Source organism: Oncorhynchus kisutch, linkage group LG19, assembly GCF_002021735.2.
Source record: "Oncorhynchus kisutch isolate 150728-3 linkage group LG19, Okis_V2, whole genome shotgun sequence".
NCBI lineage: Eukaryota > Metazoa > Chordata > Actinopteri > Salmoniformes > Salmonidae > Oncorhynchus > Oncorhynchus kisutch.
In genome coordinates, this window is record NC_034192.2 from 38113747 (window position 1) to 38133769 (window position 20023).

Here is a 20023-nt window from a genome sequence, read left to right on the forward strand (position 1 = left end):
GGGTACACTGCCTCAATCAACATTTTAACAAAGATTGTTATAATTAAACCAAGATGAACCACAGACTGTCGTTTCAACTCGAAACAAATGAGTCAGTGGGCAGAACAAACAAGAGGTGGGCAGAGCCAAGCCTCGAGCTAGAGAGATCCTATTGGTGCGTTCTAGCATATATTAAAGTCTACAAAACTTAGTGCACTCTGTTCGTAACAGGTTATAGTTTTGGGAATAGAAAACTGTATTGAGATCAAATGTTTTATCGATGAGAAAATTAGCAGAATGTCGAACAAAATCCATCTTGTTCCATCTTCTCCCACGGCCGGCCACTGGGCTTCCTCTCACTATCACATTTGGTAACGTTAGTGAGTCGAAACGCCAAGAGGATGCTTCACATTTATACATCCGTGAAATATCTGTCTCACACAATAGGATTTTTATGCAGATTTGATCAAAACATTTTTGCGGTTGATTAATTCTATCAATGGAGGTCACATATGCCTTGATCTCATTGTCCAACGAAATAAAGCGTGCTCTTAATTTAGTGCTCCATTTGAAATCACTTGTTACTAACAGACTAAATGTTTCATATTAAAAGGGACAGTAACATAAAACCAAAGTTACACTAAATAAACAGTTTAATAACTTTCTACCACATGTTATTTATTTACACTGACAATTGAATTTCATAGTTTTATTTTATTTCCATCTCTCAAACAAAGAAAAAAGTTTAGAAAGACCAACTTCAGTTAGTCCGTGCATATATAAAGGAAATCCAACCAGTAACATTTACAAGCATATCATATAAGATATAACTACTACAAGCACTTTTTTGCTTGGGATGTATTCATTACGTCTTGCAACTGAAACCGTTTAGCGTGTAATAACCGAACGGAAGCAAACAAAGCAAACGTAACGAAATGGGGAGGGACCTAAATTATTTGTTCAATAGAAACTCGTTTTCGTTACAAAACGTTTTGCTTTTGGAGTAAACATTTTCTGGTGAAAAACCTTTTGCAACAGAATAGGCGTAATGTCATGTAACTGTACGCACACTCGGTCCTTCATAGGGGTCCGTCGTGAGGGACCTTGAGCAGAGTTGCAGGCAGTGAATGGACCCTGTGAGCGCGCTAGTTTGGAATTGAAAAGTGTCGCGGGAGCTTTTGATAAAGAATATCATCAAGACGAAGCAGCTGCATTATAAGTTGGATGCACTGTTGAGCGCTACATACCTAGGGGTTTGCGCTGATTGTACGGATATTGTGATAGCTGGTTATATGACATCCCTTGAGAAAGCAAGAACAATATGTATGTATGTCAGGAGAAGTTCAGTATTATCATAAGGAGATGCATACTTGGAATAGGCAGGGGAGGTTTAAGAGAGAGCGGGAGGAAAATGGTGAGCATGAGTCGGTTAAAAATAGCAGAAAAAAGGGAAATGGTTTGTTAAAGAAGAATGGTAGAAAGTGTAAGTGGAGTGTGCTTAAGACAAGAGGAGAAATGGAATGAGGGCAAAATATCGGAGGTGGTAGGTGTGGTGAAGTTCTCGGGGCCCGAGGCTTGTACAGAGGGTCAGGATAAAGATGAGTCTGACAGTAGGAGTGAAGTTTTTGGCTGATCCATTTGTGGTTTCGGGGTGGGTGAAAACAGAGTTGGGTACTGTGGAATCGGTGAGGGAAACCAGAAGTGGTCTTGTGATAAGTGGTTGTGTTTCTGCTGGTCAGAGGGAGAAGGAGCTCTGTGTTAAACGAATGGGGCAAGAAATGTGAATTGTTTCCCTCTCAAGAAAAGGGCGCAATTGAAAGGAGTGATTACTGGGGTAGTAGTAAATGTAAAAATTGACCAACTGAAGAGGAAGATTCCCGGTGTTTGTGATGCTCGTCGTTTGGTGCGACGCAGACAGGGTGGCGAGAGTGGTGAAACTGAAGTCATTGTCTGTTCTTTTGAGTTTTGATGTTGAGTCTTTGCCCGACAAAGTGATGTTAGGCTATATAAGTTAAACTGTATGAGCTTTTGTGACGAATACGTTGTTACAGGTGTCAAGCTTATGGGCATGTGGCAGCAGTGTGTAAAAGGGAGGTTCCTGGGTGTGCAGAAGGGCATGAGGCAAAGGAATGTGTAGCATTAGGGAAAGTAGTGGTATGTGTTAGTTGTCGGGTGCCCATGGTGCTGGGGATCAGAAATGTCCCGTGTGAGAGAGGCAGGTTGTGGCTTCCAGGGTGAGAGTAGTGCATAAATTGTCATATGCTGAGGCAGTGAAGAAAGTAGAGGAAGATGGGTCAAGGGGAGGGAGCCTAAGAGGAGTGGTGTGAGTAGTAGATCTGTACCAGTACAGAGGGATAGGCCAACAAGTGATATATGTTTTAGTAAGGTTGAATTTTTAGCATTTATAGCAATGGTTATCAACTGTCCTACAGGGATGGAACATAAGTCACAGGAAATTGAGGTTGTGGTGACAGCTGCAGAGAGCTATTTGGGTGTGCAAGACTTGACATCAGAAGAGTTACAGGGTCTGTTAAGTGGTGATGTCCCTTTCTTTCATGTTGTTGGCATGAGTTAGGACTAAATAGATTTAAATAGTGGAGTAGGGTGGTGTTATTTTTATTTGATTTGAGATTTTTTTTGTGAGTGTAGTGTTATAGTATGGTATTTATTTATCTAGTAGGTGGAGCTTTTGTGCCGAAAAAAATAAAATAAAAAGTAGGTGGCGGTAATGCAACATATTGGATGCCAACCGCCGTTAAACCTCATCGAAGAAGAATAAATTCTTCGTAGGGCAGGCTCCTCCCTGCTGCAGTTCACATGGAAGATGTCACTTGAACTAGTCACGAATTTCTGTTGGGGTCGCCACAAGGAAATGGCTGAGGGATTACGTCGTTTTTTTCAAAATTGTACAACTCTTTAATCCTGGACGCGAATATTTGAATAACACTAGCATTATACCATCGGATATGTGTGTTTGAGTTTAGTTTAAGTCAATTTGGCCAACACAACGGGAAAATAATAATTTCAAACTTTTCGGACTCACCTCGGACTTGCTGCTGTTAGTTTACTACCTAGCGATAACACCTGATATAGCTAGCTAAATAGTTTTAAGTAATTTGGGACAGTTAGTAGTGATGGCTGGTATTAACTTGAGGGAGGCTTTTACAACAAGATAACTAATTTCTTATACGAAATACGACTGAAGTACAAGCAAGGTAAAGGATAAAACGGGCAACTTTTTATTGAAGTTGTCTCGAGCGAAAATGAACAATTGTACCGTTAGCACCTAGCTAGCAAATTATCTAACGGTAGCTAGTTGACAGTGACATCAGTGGAAATTGGGTATGGTGTTGCAACTTTGTAACGTCAACGTTACCTACTTTAGATTTGTTTATCAATTTAACTAGCTACAGTAGCTGATTTAGCATAGCATGCTAATGATGCGGGATTCAACTGTGAATTTCAGTGTTCTCCATAGAACTTGCAAATTGGTTGTCATTCTTTGTTTTCTCCATATTTCGGTCACTTTAATTTTTTACGTGAGGTCGTTAGATATTCCATTTTCGTTTGCACAAAATCAGCAAGCACACGCAGCGAAAAAGCATAACCAAACTACATCAAAGGACACCAAACCTGACGTGGTTGAAACGAACCGCTTTTCTGTAGACAACGTGACATCTACATTAAACAAAGAACTTGTAAAATGTTTTGACACTTCACCACTGCTTGGTAAGTAGCTATGAATGTGTTGCCAAAACTAATAACGAGTCGATGGCAATTAATATTTAATCAATATTTCTGACGTATGCTGTAGACTCACTGGTACTTTTTATAGTCATATGATGCCTGGTTGGTAGTCTTGCCAAAAGTGGTTTTTATCAGCAAACAATAGTTGTTGGCCATGTAAATCGGACACAGTCATTCATCTGCTCTAATGAGGAATGGGTAGAGCTTGCATTACATATGTCGCTTTAATCTGTATCTTAATGCAACCTACAAGCGCCAAGTATAACCAGTTAGCCACCAGTCGATGTCTTAGTTATTTTATGACCCCTTCCTTAGCCTGTAGGGTTTGGTATTTCACTTATTCATACAATAGATATATCTATGGCGACACGCCCACACCCTTATGTAACAGTTTTGCTTCCGTCCCTCTACTCGCCCCTACCTGGGCTCGAACCAGGGACCCTCTGCACACATCGACAACAGTCACCCTCGAAGCACGGTTACCCATCGCTCCACAAAAACTACTTCAAGGTCTGAGCGAGTGACGTCCCCGATTGAAACGCTATTAGCCCGCACCCCGCTAACTAGCTAGCCATTTCACACCGGTTACACTTGCATTATTAATGCATAGCATAGGGCTAGTGCTCTTGAATGAGCAGCGTTGCTTGTTTCCACAAAGGTTTGTTGTTGTTCAGTGCCTTTCTCTCTTAGCTCAGTTTTTTTTTTAAATGGTTTATGCAGCTGTGGCCGGAGCTGATCTGTCCCTCTGCCACAAAACCCTGACTGCTCCACAGGTGGGAATTGGTGGATTAAAGTGGTGTGCACATTCTCCCCTCAGCTGACTTGGAGATTGAATTGAAAAGCAATGCAGTCTAGGAACATCAACCTCCAGGTCACATTGCAGAAAAAAATACAATAAGTTCACTACATCATATATGCAGTTTAACCTTCTGTTATTTTTTTGTATTGCTTTTGTAATTTGACCTACTGTAGCTACCTGTGTAAGCCACTGGCATATAGGAGCCACACTATTGTGTTTAATAATAAAACAGCTTATTGTCAGCAGAAAAGGCAGTCGCAGGAGAGTGGAGAACTAGGCTCAATTTTCTTACAATAGTATATTAGGCCTACAATATTAACAGATTTTACATGCTATTTCCATTGGCTCTACTGAAATCATCAGTTATCAGGGCTATTGTAAATAGAGCCCTGACAAAATTGTATAAGACTTCCCTTCTCTCCCGTTCTCATCCAGTGGGCCCACTGCGAATTGAGTTTTCTAACCCAGTCAGCCTTGATGTGGTAAGGAAGGAGAACCCCAATCTTCAGAATGGGGGGCGCTTCAGGCCCAAAGACTGTGTGGCCCTCCAGAAGGTGGCTATCATCATCCCTTTCCGCAACCGCGACGAGCACCTCAAGTTTTGGCTGTACTACCTCCATCCCATCCTTCAGCGCCAGCAGCTGGACTACGGCATCTACGTTATCAACCAGGTGAGTCCTTCCCGGCCCCTGTCTGCTCTCTGTCTGCCTGTGTGGAGTAGTTGGTAGTGCTGAGCGATTATTGGAATTCAAATTTGTTCCCTTTTTTTTTTTTATGTGAGCTCAATGCGCACATCGCACAATTTCTCTAGAGATAAATCAAATCGAGCCTGAACTGTGCAATGTAGTAGGCAGTTGTTTCCAACAGGCCAATATTCTACAAAGTTTAGCGCATAAAACATGGTAATTAACCACAATGATCATAATCCATTGTGCATCTACTTGTCCGGTCTGTGTTTCTGCTATGCAAGAGAGAACAATGCACAATTGTGAGGTGATATAGAGTAGTTGTTTTTTTGCGAGGTATCACTGCCTTAAAATGCATGATCTAAGTGATTGATACTTGGTATTCAGCAGTCTTAAAGGTATGCCTATTTTACTTTGAAGAACTACAGTAAAGTGATTTTGTCAGACAGCTTAGGCAGTAGCTCTATAGAGATGGGATGGTGGCTTGGAATGAAATAATAAAGTCATCAAATAAAACAAATGTAATATACACAACTGAAACATATTACTAAAGTAATGTGAATTAATGGTTAGTAAACCGTAATGGGCAGTCACTACTAGCATAGGACTGGTGTTCATGGTTTTGTGTTACAGCATTCAGCCCACGTGCTTTTAATGTAACATAAAAAATACAATTATTTTAAAAATAATCAAACCAGCTTCAAGAAGCGCTAATCACTCAGCACTAGTAGTGGGAAATGCAGTAAGATTTTAACCAGTGAGCAAATCTTAGTGCAGGGAATGCCCCTTTTTAATTAGGTGGTTATAATGCATGAAACAAAGAAAGTTTGTCTGTATATTTCAAATATAGGATAGCTAGAGTTTACTCGTACGGTAAACTACAAGTACGGGTACTTTTGCCGTATTTTATTTGGGTTTGTTTTATACGTGTTAGACTAAGCTATGTGAAAAGAAAAGGGCATCAAGCTCCCAAATGACAGGCTGTAATGGCAGTTGCCAAGTGACTAGTTGAGAGATGTACTGGTTGATTTGTTTTCTTGTTGAGTAACTCTTCTGGGACAGAGACATATGGGCAATTCCATGGTAACGGTGTACGCTGAGACTCAGGTTTTTCACTTTAAAATGTATACCAAAGAAAAAACATTGATTTTAAGGTTTAACAAGAAATACAACTTTATGCACAAGGACTACTACACTTTCAATACTTTCCACAGAAAATTTTACAAAAACACATTGATAGGAAAAACTGTGCAGATACAAAGTTTGGTAACAATAAAACTGAGGGAGATTTTATCGTAATTCTGTTGCCAAACTTTTTTTTCCAGTAAATATACAATACTGTTCAAAAGATGGCGTCACTTAGAAATGTCCTTGATTTTGAAAGAAAAGCGCTTTTTTCGTCCATTTAAAATAACATCAAATTGATCAGAAATAGTGTAGACATTGTTAATGTTGTAAATTACTATTGTAGCTGGAAACGTCTTATTTTTTTATGGAATATCTACATAGGCGTACAGAGGTCCATTATCAGCAACCATCACTCCTGTGTTCCAATTGCACGTTGTGTTAGCTAATCCAAGGTTATCATTTTAAAAGGCTAATTGTTCATTAGAAAACACTTTTCCAATTATGTTAGCACAGCTGAAAACTGTCATGCTGATTAAAGAAGCAATAAAACTGGCCGCCTTTAGGCTAGTTGAGTATCTGGAGCATCAGCATTTGTGGGTTTGATTACAGGCTCAAAATGGCCAGAAACAATACTTTCTTCCAAAACTCGTCAGTCTATTCTGAAGGCTATTCCATGCGAGAAATTGCCAAGAAACTGAAGATCTCGTACTACTTCCTTCACAGAACAGTGCAAATGGTCTCTAACCAGAATAGAAGGAGGAGCAGGAGGTCCCGTTGCACATCTGAGCAAGAAGACATTCGTGTCTAGTTTGAGAAATTAATGCCTCAAGTCCTCAACTGGCAGCTTCATTAACTAGTACCCGCAAAACATCAGTCTCAACGTCAACAGTGAAGAGGCCTTCTAGGCAGAGTTCCTCTGTCCGGTGTCTGTTCTTTTGCCCATCTTAACCTTTTCTTTTTATCGGCCAGTCCGAAATATGGCTTTTTCTTTGCAACTCTCCGGGTTTGGCTGGTGTAGGCCATCATTGTAAATAAGAATTTGTTCTTAACTGACTTGCCTAGTTAAATTTAAAAAAAGGCCCACCTGTTAATTTAAATGCATTTCAGGTGACTACCTCATGAAGCTGGTTGAGAGAATGCCAAGGGTGTAAAAAGCTGTCATCAAGGCAAAGGGTGGCAATTGGAAGAATCTAAAATATATTTAGATTGGTTTTAAACAAAGAAATTGATTATTACATGATTCCTTCCAGATGTTATTTCATAGTTTTGATGTCGTCACTATTGTTCAAGAATGTTGACAACAGTAAAAAATAAAGAATCCCTTGAATGAGTAGTTCTAAAACTTTTGACCGGTTGTTTGTGTATTTTTTTCCTGTTTAAATTGTTCAATAGTTGTATGGTTTGAACTTTGAAATGAATGGTTTTTGTTTGGCATGCATTTTAAAGTGGAAAAATCGGAGTCTTGGTGTAATTCCGTTACTGTGGAATTGCCCAAATATCTGTTTTCCATAAAGGAATTTCTTGCTTTAGTCAAGAGGAAAAAGTAGGCCAGCGTCCAAATAACTCTTGCCTCGCTTCTTTAAAGAACTCCTACAATTTGCAGTAGACCTAATCCTTTGTGTTCCCATCTATGGGGAAGAAATCAGATCTGGCAACATAGTGCCAGCATTTGTCTCTGCGTCTGTTCTTTGTCCATCAGCAATTTCCTTTATTTATTCATGGTGTTTGCACAACCAAGAGACTCATGCTCCCTATCGTCAAACTAGCACTGAACACCAATGGACGTGGCACAAAATAAAGAGTGGCTTTCAGACGGGGCTATCTCTGTCACTTTAAAGACCTGAGAGAACAAGCCTGTTTGGAATGCTCTTTTTATCCTCACACATTCCTGTTTCTTTTCATCAAGATCCTTTATTAAAGGAAAGCTCTTACGTACTAAAAGTGTATTGAGTTGGTTACAGATAACTAATGGAAGAATTAAACAAGGGTTCTACTTAAATGTGAATGCACAACATTTGGGCAACCTGGCCTGGGTACAAAATGTCCTGTCTTTTCCAGATGTAAAAATGATTAGTAGGTGTAATTTGGGCTTTTTATTGCAATCAAGTAGGCCCATTTTATTGTTTAGCGGTGCATGTTCTTACGCTACTTGACCAAAAGTATGTGGAAACCTGCAAACATCTAATTCCAAAATCATGGGCATTGGTTCCCCCCTCCCCCTTTGCTGCTATAACAGCCTCCACACTTCTGGGAAGGCTTTCCACTGGATGTTGGCACAGTGCTGCGGGGACTTGCTTCCATTCAGCCACAATAACATTAGTGAGGTCGAGCACTGATGTTGGGCGATTAAGCCTGACTCGCAGTCGGTGTTCCAATTCATCCCAAAGGTGTTCGATGGGGTTGAGGTCAGGGCTCTGTGCAGGCCAGTCAAGTTCTTCCACACCGATCTCAACAAGCCACTTTTGTATGGACCTCACTTTGTGCACGGCGGCATTGTCATGATGAAACAAGAAAGGGCCTTTCCCAAACTATTGCCTCTAAGTTACAGGCACAGAATGGTATTGTATGCTGTAGCATTAAGATTTCCCTTCACTGGAATTAAGGGGCCTAGCCCGAACCATGAAAAACAGCACCATACTATTATTCCTCCTCCACCAAACTTTACAGTTGTCATTGGGGCAGGTAGCGTTCTCCTGGCATCCGCCAAATCCAGATTTGTCTGCCGGGCTGCCAGATGGTAACGTGTGATTCATCACTCCAGAGAACACATTTCCACTGCTCCAGAGTCCAATGGCATTGAGCTTTACACCACTCAAGCTGACGCTTAGCATTGCGCATGGTGATCTTATGCATGAGTGTGGCTGCTCAGCCATGGAAACCCATTTCATGAAGCTCCTGACACAGTTATTGTGCTGATGCTGCTTCCAGGCAGTTTGGAACTTGGTAGTGAATGTTGCAACAAGACTATTTTTACGCGCATCAGCACTCAGCGGTCCTGTTCGATGAGCTTGTGTGGCCTACCACTTCACGGCTGAGCCATTGTTGCACATGGATGTTTCCACTTCACAATAACAGCACTTACAGTTGACCAGGGAAACTCTAGCTGGGCAGACATTTTACAAACTGACTTGTTGGAAAAGTGGCATCCTATGACGATGCCACTTTGAGAGTCACTGAACTTCAGTAAGGCCATTCTACTGCCAATGTTTGTCTATGGAGATTGTATGGTTGTGTACTCCATTTTATACACCTGTCAGCAACGGGTGTGGCTAAAATAGCCAAATCCACTCATTTGAATGTGTGTCCACATACTTTTGGCAATTTGGTGTACCTAAAACCTTTGAATGAAAACGGACAAGTTGACCATAGACATCACATCATTTGTATGCCTGCCGATGACTAGTGATCATAAGCACTTAGTGCCACAACATGTTGGCTACTCTGTTTTGACAAATAGCCTAGCTACAAACTGCCCAGTGTTGGTCATTATCAATGGCAATCATTAGCCGGAGTGGTGCCACCTAAAACACTTTGGTTTCATGAATTGAGGGCTTTCCTGCCTAAAATCAGGTTCTGTCTCTCCATCTCTCACTGACTATCTCCCCATTTGTAGAAGTCTCTAAACATGAGGCCACAGACATGGGCAGAAACTTATTTTGTGTGTGTGTCTGTGTGCGGTGATGCTGTAAGTAGTTAGACTGAATTCTCACAGGTGTGGGGATTTACTGACTTATGGGAATACTAAAGTTGGCCTCAAGTATATTTGGAAATTAATTTGGCAAAAGGACAAACTAGTATGAATGCCACTGCAGAGCCCAGAGTTGACAAGGTGAAAATGTAGTAGTTATTGGGTCACCTAATCCCATTTCACGCAAAGGCAGACCTTAACATAGGATAACGATATCCATTCTTCTCAATATCCTTCTAGTCATCAACACTGTCTGGGTTAAAGCAAAGTAACTTTTGAACATTTATTGACAACCAAAGTTAATACTAGCGTACAGGGCCATGTTGTAGATTAAATCTATTCCTATTTGATAAAAAATGTATCAGTTCAGTGTAGTTCAATGGCCTATTTAAGGACATGATTCTTTGCAGATGTAGGCTCTATTGGCACTTGCGAGGCCAGTACTGGGTTTCAGCTTGAAGGCATAACTTACTTCTCTTTCAGGTCTCATGCCAGGACATGAGTCTGTTGCCTCCCACCCACTAACAGGTAAAGTGTGGGAAACCAGCATGTTGTAGGGCAAACGCCACGCCTAGGCTTTACGCAGTAAATACATGGTTCTATTTGAGCATATAACCTTCTTTTTTTTGACTATGCTCCATTCCAGTCTCCTGCACAGGTAGCAAATTGGTGTCCACTGCAAAGAAAATAAGCTTTAATGGCTGCTTTTATACTAATGGGCCAATCTGACTTTTTCCATAGTCATGACAGGCCTAGCTATTGCTAGAGGGCCGTTCAATGCTGTTAAACACAATTATGGGGTCTTTGTTGAAATTATACTTAGTCTTTCTGTTTCTCTCTTCTCTCCTATTTCTCCTAGCCTTTCCTATCTTTTCCTCCCTTGTTTTATTTCCTCCTTTCCCTGGCCCCTTGCTCTACCGCCGTCCTTTTGCATGTCAGGCGTATCTGGCCAATGGCTGTGGTCGCTGGAAGAGGTGAGACCGGCCCCCTGCTTGCTCTGGCCAATTGCGTGATCCCATGGGCTGAGGGGTTCTACTGGTAATATGGGATTATTTTCTCTCTGTCTCATTGAATTAGAGATCTATTTTAGTCTCATGCTGTCTTCTTCACTTGCTTGTTTCCATCTTTGCAAATGATCCACATCCTGTATACAGGTGAAGCTGTCATGCACTGGAGGAGAGAGGGATGCATCACTTGGTGGAAGAAAAACGCAAACACACACACACACACACACACACACACACGCACACAAACTCACTCCCATAAACACATTCGCAGACCTCCTTAGCGGATATTTATTTCAGACCGTAGCAGATGTCAATACATTTATTTCAATCAGTGTACATGTCTGTTTCATATCACCACAATTTGTGACATGTGACTGACGGGGAAGTGCATCAGCAGAGAACACTACTGAACATTGAATCAATTGTCCAAGGGTTGGAACGCCTCTTCAGATGACTTGAACTTCGCTGCTTTGTGGCATCCAGACCCTCTTCCTCATTTTCCATTTCTTTTTAGAATGTTGTCATTTTAAAAATAGAAATACATGTTTTTATTAAAACACTAGCCACACTATTCTTTAATTTGAGAACCTCGGTTCTTGTTTCGACTGCATGTTGTTAGGTTTCATCTGCCTCCATTTGAGTCTTTTGGTTCTGTGGGTATTCAAGCTGAACTTTTTCAGGAGGACCATCAGATAAAGCCAGTGATACATGAGACGTGACCATTTGAAAGTCATTTGAAGGCACATTGACACAGAACACGATGCTCCCATATTTCTTTTTTCTCCAAAGGACACCACACAGAGAATCATGCCAGGACACTGACGTACATTAGCCCTGGTAACTGACCATGTATGCAGCCCGAGAACACAAAAAGATCATTAAAAATACCCACCCAACAAGTAGTGGATGACATGCCAGCCCTGAAAAGAGCCGAGAATATGTTGGTTTAACAGAGGATTAAGTTTAAAGCTTGTACAGACTGCAATATGATATTCTGTCATTCAATCCCCCAATTTAAGGATATTTTGTCCCCTTTCATTAAGCTAGGCCAATGGTTATAAGACAAGAACTGCTGAAACTCGATTACTGCTTTAAGTTTCAAAATGGGAAATGGTTGTCTCCTAGATTTATCTATCCATGTCCATTAGCATTACTTAGTTTTTGAGTCATAATAATTATCCTACACCTTGGAGAAAAATCTCTCCTTCCCATTAGAATTCTGTCTCTAGTTACATTCACTCTACATAAAGCGGTCACGATCCATAAGCTCCTAAAATGCCACTGACACGTTTTTAGCACTATTAAATTGTATTTGAATCTGACTTATACACCCTTGAAAAGACCTAGCGTAACAGCTACATGAAGCCACAAAGAGCTGGGCCTGCAAAGCTTTGATGACCCTGCATCAGCAACAGAATGAATTTCAAGTTTGTACGTGCACGCACTCTTGATATTAAGGGTAAACGCATGTTTTCCAGCAAACAAGAAGATGACTACACAACGTCATCAAAGACCAACGACTCAAAGTCCTGTACTGTATACACCAATGTTTTTCAGTTGTCCAGTCCAACTAGCTACACAAGTCTGGTACCTTTTTCTTTCCAAACTTCAGTGTAGGATGTTTGTAGCGTCTAGGTGCTCAGTCTCTGACACGTTTTGTATTCCCAATAACATTATAATAGATAGCCAACTGGATGGTTTAGTTTAGCCTTGGTTCTGGTGTACACTTTAGTCCAATTAGACATGGGTTGCCGAACAATGAGGACCAGAGTTGCTTACTCCTGTCTAGACCCTCAAAAACTATTTAGTTTACCACGATTCACCTTCCAATTCCAAACCCATATTCTCTCCATTCACTCTCTAGGACGGTGATGAGATATTTAACCGCGCCAAGCTCCTCAACGTTGGCTACACAGAGGCCCTGAAGGAGTACGACTACGGCTGCTTTGTTTTCAGTGATGTGGACCTAATCCCTATGGATGACCGCAACACCTACAAGTGCTTCAGCCAGCCCAGGCACCTGTCTGTCTCCATGGACAAGTTTGGCTTCAGGTAAGTCAACCCCTCCCACAGATGACCAGGCATTCTCTCCAGTCCGCGGCGGCCTCAGCCTCTCCCCAGTCCGCGGCGGCCTCAGCCTCTCCCCAGTCCGCGGCGGCCTCAGCCTCTCCCCAGTCCGCGGCGGCCTCAGCCTCTCCCCAGTCCGCGGCGGCCTCAGCCTCTCCCCAGTCCGCGGCGGCCTCAGCCTCTCCCCAGTCCGCGGCGGCCTCAGCCTCTCCCCAGTCCGCGGCGGCCTCAGCCTCTCCCCAGTCCGCGGCGGCCTCAGCCTCTCCCCAGTCCGCGGCGGCCTCAGCCTCTCCCCAGTCCGCGGCGCAGACATAGGACAGACATGTGCATTCACATTGTCAAAGGCACATACACACTGAGCTCATTTAGTAGGAGTGGCCACATAAAAGCTTAAAGAGCACCTGTGGATTCCATGATGTTCTATCCCTGTCACTCACTTCAACCAATTTACTGCTGAATTACCACTACGGTTACAGACGGCTAACGGTAGACTTTGCTTGATGCTGCCTATTGAAAATTGACTTTTGTCTTTTGTTTTGTTGAGTTTCTGGTTCTGCCTGTCTTTATCTCAATAGCTGTCTATAGGTGTTTGCTGTGGGCATTTCAAATCAAGCCCTTCAGCCTGATTGACTACCACATTCCCCATGGGATGGGGATGTAATTATGAAGGATATTTTATGGTTGGTAATGATTTCCTTCTTCCTTATTGATCACGTGACTGATCCTAACCAGGTTCTGTAAAAGATTAGCCAATAATTAGGCTAGAAAGATTAGGCTATGTGTAAAGTATCACATGCCAAAGGAATAACATTATTTAGTTTCTCCCTATTAAACGCACAAAGGCTAGTTTCTCCTTACCTCTGTCGGTAAGACAAGCAAGCATTTAGATCGCTAATGTAATAGGCGGTGTTGGAAACAGCTTGACATGTCATTTGAATTAGGCCCTAAATCTAGCTACACTAGTAGTAAACTGTTGCTCATTTGTATTTGTTATGGATCCCCATTAGCTGCTGGGACTTTATTTGCCTCGAGTCGTGTGTTGAATAGCCTGCCTATAGACTTACAAAACTGAGCGACACTCACATGAGCAGTACTGGCTTCAAAGGTCAGCAGTCAGAATGGCTTAAATGCAAATCATTTTAGCCTTAGGTGGCAATGCTGTGAGTGTCTCATGAGTTTTGAACTGTTTTCTGCTTTGTGGAGTCCAGTGACCTGTAGCGCAAACTCCAGTTGGTTTAGCTGTTGCTCTACACGTGTAACACGTCAGACAGGGAAGGGCTCTTGTGAGGCTACAGGCTGTCTGTGTTTGATAAAGTGATTTGGGAGCTTCTGATCTACACCTCTGGGCCTACACAGCTGTAGGGCTTATGCTTGGCTAGGCGCTGATATACAGTCAGTTTGCCTCCGTTGTCTGCTTCTGATTTTAAGATTAGTAAAGTAAGTTGCTCCCAGAGGTGACATCAGTGCAGTGTGCCCCCTGTGTACAGGTCATAGAACAGGTCTCTCAGCTTCTAACTGGGCTTTTATGGGCGTCCTGTCACCTAATTCCTCCCTGTGTTGCACACACAACAGCTTGTGTCCTGTCACTGTGTCATGTTCCTCCAGGGGCATGCAGCTCACAGAGACGCCATGCTCCCCTTGTTCGGTGACTAAATCCCACAATGGATTCATGGTTTTATTTTCATTAGATTTTCTTAATTGTGGCCACCTTTCCAATGTTAGCCATGGGATTTAAAGAATCTCATTATAGCCAAGGATAACTCGTAGAGTGTCCAAAATCAACAAAATGAGGCAAGGCAAAACCAGGGAGCCTCAGTCTCTCAGCTACACGTTGCCCTACAGTGTACAGAGAGCCAGTGTGTAACTTACAGAAGGCAGTGATGCATAGAGGAAGCACCGCATCTTCTAGGCATATACTTCTTTCCTGGAACAGGAAATTGACTGCAATTTCTGCCGGGCCCCAAGTCCTTGACCCCTTCATTTGAGAGCTGTTTAAACTCCAAGTATCACTATGTATTTATTTATCTTTCTCTCTCTCTCGCTTTCTCTCAGGTTGCCGTACAACCAGTATTTTGGGGGCGTGTCGTCAATGAGCAAGGAGCAGTTCCTCAAGATCAACGGCTTCCCCAACAACTACTGGGGCTGGGGAGGGGAGGACGACGACATTTTCAACAGGTCAGAGTCCACACACCCACTCTGACTAACGTCTGTGGTGTATCAGGACTCCATGTAAAAGTCAGCTGCAGGACAGCAAGAAATACGACTCCAAGTAATTCATATTTATTGGGTAAAGTGTTAGCCAAGGTTTCACATGAAACGGTTTTCTTGTTCAGTGTCGAAGCCCCATCACATAGTAACATAGCCCTAGTTCTTGTCACTCGTCAGTGATACTCGTCAGCATTGTTCCAACTTGTCCCCGAGGGTGCCTTTGTATGCCACTGCCACCATTTGCTCTTGAAGGAAATGTTAATGAGTTAAAAGAGAAATGTTTGCTTTTGAAAGAGTTATGGCTCCTTCAGACCCAGTCTGACCTTTCCTGAAATAAGACTAATAGGGTATTTTATAGGGATTGGAACCATAAATATTTTTGTTCTGTTCCAACGAACAAAAATACAGTTCTGAACCGGTTCAAACCAAAAATGATTACCGGTTTATATCGTTCCCTTAACCTGTGAAAACAACTTTTTTTTAAAACATTCATCTTATTAAATTAGTTCACCAATCAGTGTGGCTAGAGCAGTCAAGCTAGTTGTTTACATGTGTGATTGACAGACAAGTGTAGCCTATGGCTCAGGACACAGATGTGGTGAGAGAGGGTTGAGGAGGAGGCTTGAAGCGCTGGGCATCTTATGACAGGCATTATCTGAATTGGGTCCACAGAATTATACCTAGGAGGAGTGGCTTCTATGGAGGAACTTTGAATGTCCTTTTAGCTAGCTAGCTCACAAGCTTGAGCAGAGCAGCACTATCTTTTTGTCCTTAACTAGCATTGAAGTTCATCCATTTTCTCTAGCGAATTAAAAAATCTCTTGTCTTCTGAATCACACTTGTAACGTCAGTACATTAGCCTAGGCATCGCAGGTAACCTCAACACTGGCAAAGATTTTGCGCTTTGTTTTTTTTTCTGGAATGTAAAATAACGTTAACTGGTTAACATGCTTTTAAAATAACAGTATGCATCACTTTCTTCACGTTTCTGTTCCTTGAAAAATGCTGTTTTCCGGTTTTGTTCTCTGAACCAGTTCCAACTCCTGGTACTTTGTGAAAAGAGAAACAAAGAGAACCATGCATAACTTAATTTACAGTATCTCCTGTTCCAGAGCCAGTTTTGTTCAGTAGTGTGATCCAAGCTTTGCTGGATTTGGCATTAAATTAGCTCTACAAAACATATACTGTGCCTTGTTAACCTGTGTCTTTGAGGCATGTGTAACCCTATAGTTGTTATTTAATTCAGTTTGGCTGGTCTATAGAGTTAAGATGTGTTTTTGTCTCTCCTGCTTTACGTAGGTCTTCGTAGGGGTTGGTTTATAATTCACTTCATCCATTTTGATTGTGAAACTGTAAACTGGCAGACTGGATGTTTCCAGAGACGATCAATGTTATTCACGGTGTTCGGGAAGCTTTTGTAGCTGTGTCACTGAACCCAGCTACACAAATGTGACCTGTTATGTAATAAGCAAGGCCAATTTGCATCTCTTCCAGATGCAACTGAATTAAATTCAAAGAACTTGTTTTACTACCTTTCACATCTATCCTATTTTTATTTGACTTTTTTAAAAAATGTTTATTTCACTAGTGTAAAAAAAAAAGTGCAGATTTTCTCCTCTGAGTTAAACTTTTTTGCAACTGCGGTCCAGTGGTTTAGTTAGACGGGGGTTCTGACGCATGTTGCTGCTGTCTTTTAACAGGCTGAGCTCCAAGGGGATGACCATATCACGGCCCAGCGGAGCCGTGGGGAAATGCAGGATGATCCGCCACAACCGGGACGGTGGGAATGAAGACAACCCTCAGAGGTGAGGCTCCCCCTTGTGAACAGGACTCCTGCACGATGCTCAGGGGCGGTATTTCAATCTATAATGGTACCGCCTCTGTCTTCATTCACTTCCTTTCACAGGAATATAGCCAAACTGGATTTGATAGGAGTAAGTGTTTTGGTCCACCTAGTTTCAGATATTGCTTTCACCTATCCAGATCTGTAAACGAGAGCAGAAGGGATGGAACAATAGGTGAACCCTCCCCAGGCTCCCCTTTCCTTCTCCACACAAAGATCCGTTCTCTCGCTACTGTTCCCCTTGACGTCATTTCTCACTAACGCTGACTTTCTGAACTTAGACATTCTTCTCCGTACCGATGCAACCTTAATAGAATATTAAAGTCTGGGAAAACATTGGCGTGCAATGTGTTTATTATCACGCAAAGCCACTTAATCCTTCATCTCTATTGAAATCACTATGTAGATATTTATAGTAATGACTTTTCCCTATAGAACTTTGATTTGTTTGATGTCGTGTAGTTTTTGTTTAATCTAGTGGCTGTTGTTGGGAAATCCAAAAGAGATGTTTTGCCATAGGCTACACCTTTAACAAAAGACATGGTTCCTAAACCACGATATTGAATTGTGGTTGAACTGTGGTTTTTCGTTCCAGGTTCGACCGCATCGCCCACACCAGGGAGACAATGAACAAAGATGGCATCAAAACCCTGTCGTACAAAGTGGTCAAAGTGGAGAAGGATCAATTATACACCAAAATTACTGTGGACGTGGGAAAAAAAGACTGAGAGAACCAATAAAACATGAACAGCCTTGACAACCTGTGGTGGATGCAGTAACCAAATGTGCCTTGACATTGTAAATAATGATATGCCTTGGACTCTTTGGACTACAGAGAATGACTGGTCTGATCAGCAAACAAACGTTCCCTTTATTTTCGGCCTTTGCACATCCGATGGTGAATTGAACTGGGATTCCAGCTTTTTCTTTATAGGATCCATAAATCATTGACACCAGAAATGACCGTTGACATTCAGTACATTGACACTGTTGGTTTCCTATTGGGCTTGTACGTACTCCACACTCTTTTTGAAGATTGCTGCTGCGACAAAGTCCTTTGTGAGCCATTTTGTCTTGACGGGTGGTTGTAAAATGATTCATTTATTGTCCTATGCATCGTGGAGTCTCAATTCATTTTATGTCTATTTCTTTCTAGTACTGTTGATGTTTTGGCATCATAATAGTTTTCTGTCACTTTTGTGAGATATTTGCTATTCCTTTTGATTCCTTTGCTGATCGAGCAAGGTTTCAACCCATTCAATGCCAAGTGCTCAGGCCAAAGATTGAACTTCAAATTATAGAGTTCCATAACAAACCACTTTTTTTTTCATTTTTTTTTTTCAAAGGCAACCAAACAATGATCTTAAGATTGTTGTACTTTTGGATACATTCACAACCTTTTGATAGAGCATCAAAGGGCCTAGAACTCCAAAAAATATATTTTTTAAAAGTCCAAATCCCATGATAGTTATATTAGAGAAGGGGTCCTTAAGGGTATTTGAACTATCTTGAAAGTGTCGCCGTTGAAGCTCCCTTCCCTGTGAAGAGCACCATTCCAGGTAGCCTCTAAGGAGGCCTCTCCCTGGTGGAAAATAGGTACCTGAATGTATTTGCCTGGTGTGTGTGTGTGCCCTGAGGTAATATGCTACCATGCTGTTGTCTGTCATGAGTGTCTGGTGTTCTACTTTTTTTGTGTCTACGAGAGTGGGTTCTATGCTGAAAAGGATCCTCTTGTAGTCCGTGTATGTCTAAGGAAGTGTGAGGGTTAGAAAAACAAGCATTTTGTATCCTCAATACCTAGTAATCAATACCCTTAAAGACATCCGCATGTTTTTAAACTGGACGGTCACCATGTCTTCCTCATAGGTACTTCATAAATCCTCATATACAGTGAAAATGGCTCAAGCGTGTGAGCCATGGGGCATGATGTTGCACAAGTAAAGTTAGTAACTCAATCTTGAGAAAAAAAGCCATTGAGATTTCTGACTGGATGGACCAGAATAATTGTGCTGTCCATACTTAGGCTTAAATGTTTGCCATTCCTCTCCTGACTGCTTCTTAATTATATCAGTGCTGGTGTCTGGAGAATCTATAAAATGACTGCCATTTCTGCCTTACCTAAATAAACTTGAAAATATAAATTAATTGGTCAACATTTTGATGTCACTTGGTTACACTTCAAGCTGTAAGCCTTTATGGGCTCGGCCAGGAAACCCAATATCGTGGGCTTATTCAACTATGGTGGAGCGTTGCGTATAGAAATCCTTTATATAGAATGAGCACAATGTACAATCATGGTGACTAGAGGATTGTGTCAGCTCTACGCAACACATTTCTATACTTTAAATTTGGAGTGGTTGCCAACTTGAGTACATCTTAAAGGCGTCATCACCACATACCTCCTCACTCTGGTAGCCACACACAAACGCTCTAAAGACATGGGAGATGCCTTGCATGCAGGGATGCATTATGTGCAATGCATACCATTTTTATCTCATTTTCTCAATCCACCCAAAGGCTCTTTCAGAGTTAAACTAAGGTCTTTATAGGTTGGCTAAAGCCAGGTTGTGTACCTCCCATAGACAATGGCCTTTATTGAGAGCCAGCATTTTGTATGTCAAGTGTGAATTCAGTTTGTTTTACAAAAGTTAGCTGGCTAATCTGCAGGGCTTCATTACTCTGTTCCTTTTTCTCTTCATGGTTTCCATTATGATTCAATGTGTGCATGTATGTGTATGCTTGTGACTTTGTAAATATTTTGCTGGCTCTTCACATTTTCATTCAAAAATGTATACTGACTTGCAGCAATGTTTTGGTGTCGATAAAAAAAAAAAATCTGTCTAGGTAATTAAATATTTAAGTAAACGTCTT

The 20023-nt window shown here is 41.7% G+C and overlaps 1 protein-coding gene across 1 annotated transcript; it reads left to right on the plus strand.

Annotated features, from left to right (window-relative positions):
- Positions 1-2688: 2688 nt before the first annotated feature.
- Positions 2689-20017, plus strand: LOC109864789 (beta-1,4-galactosyltransferase 1). The gene is made up of 6 exons (XM_020452737.2): positions 2689-3708; positions 4961-5196; positions 12899-13086; positions 15154-15276; positions 17010-17114; positions 17748-20017. Exons 1-6 carry the CDS (start codon positions 3411-3413, stop codon positions 17878-17880), a joined length of 1083 nt encoding a protein of 360 aa, XP_020308326.1. The 5' UTR covers positions 2689-3410; the 3' UTR covers positions 17881-20017.
- Positions 20018-20023: the final 6 nt, after the last annotated feature.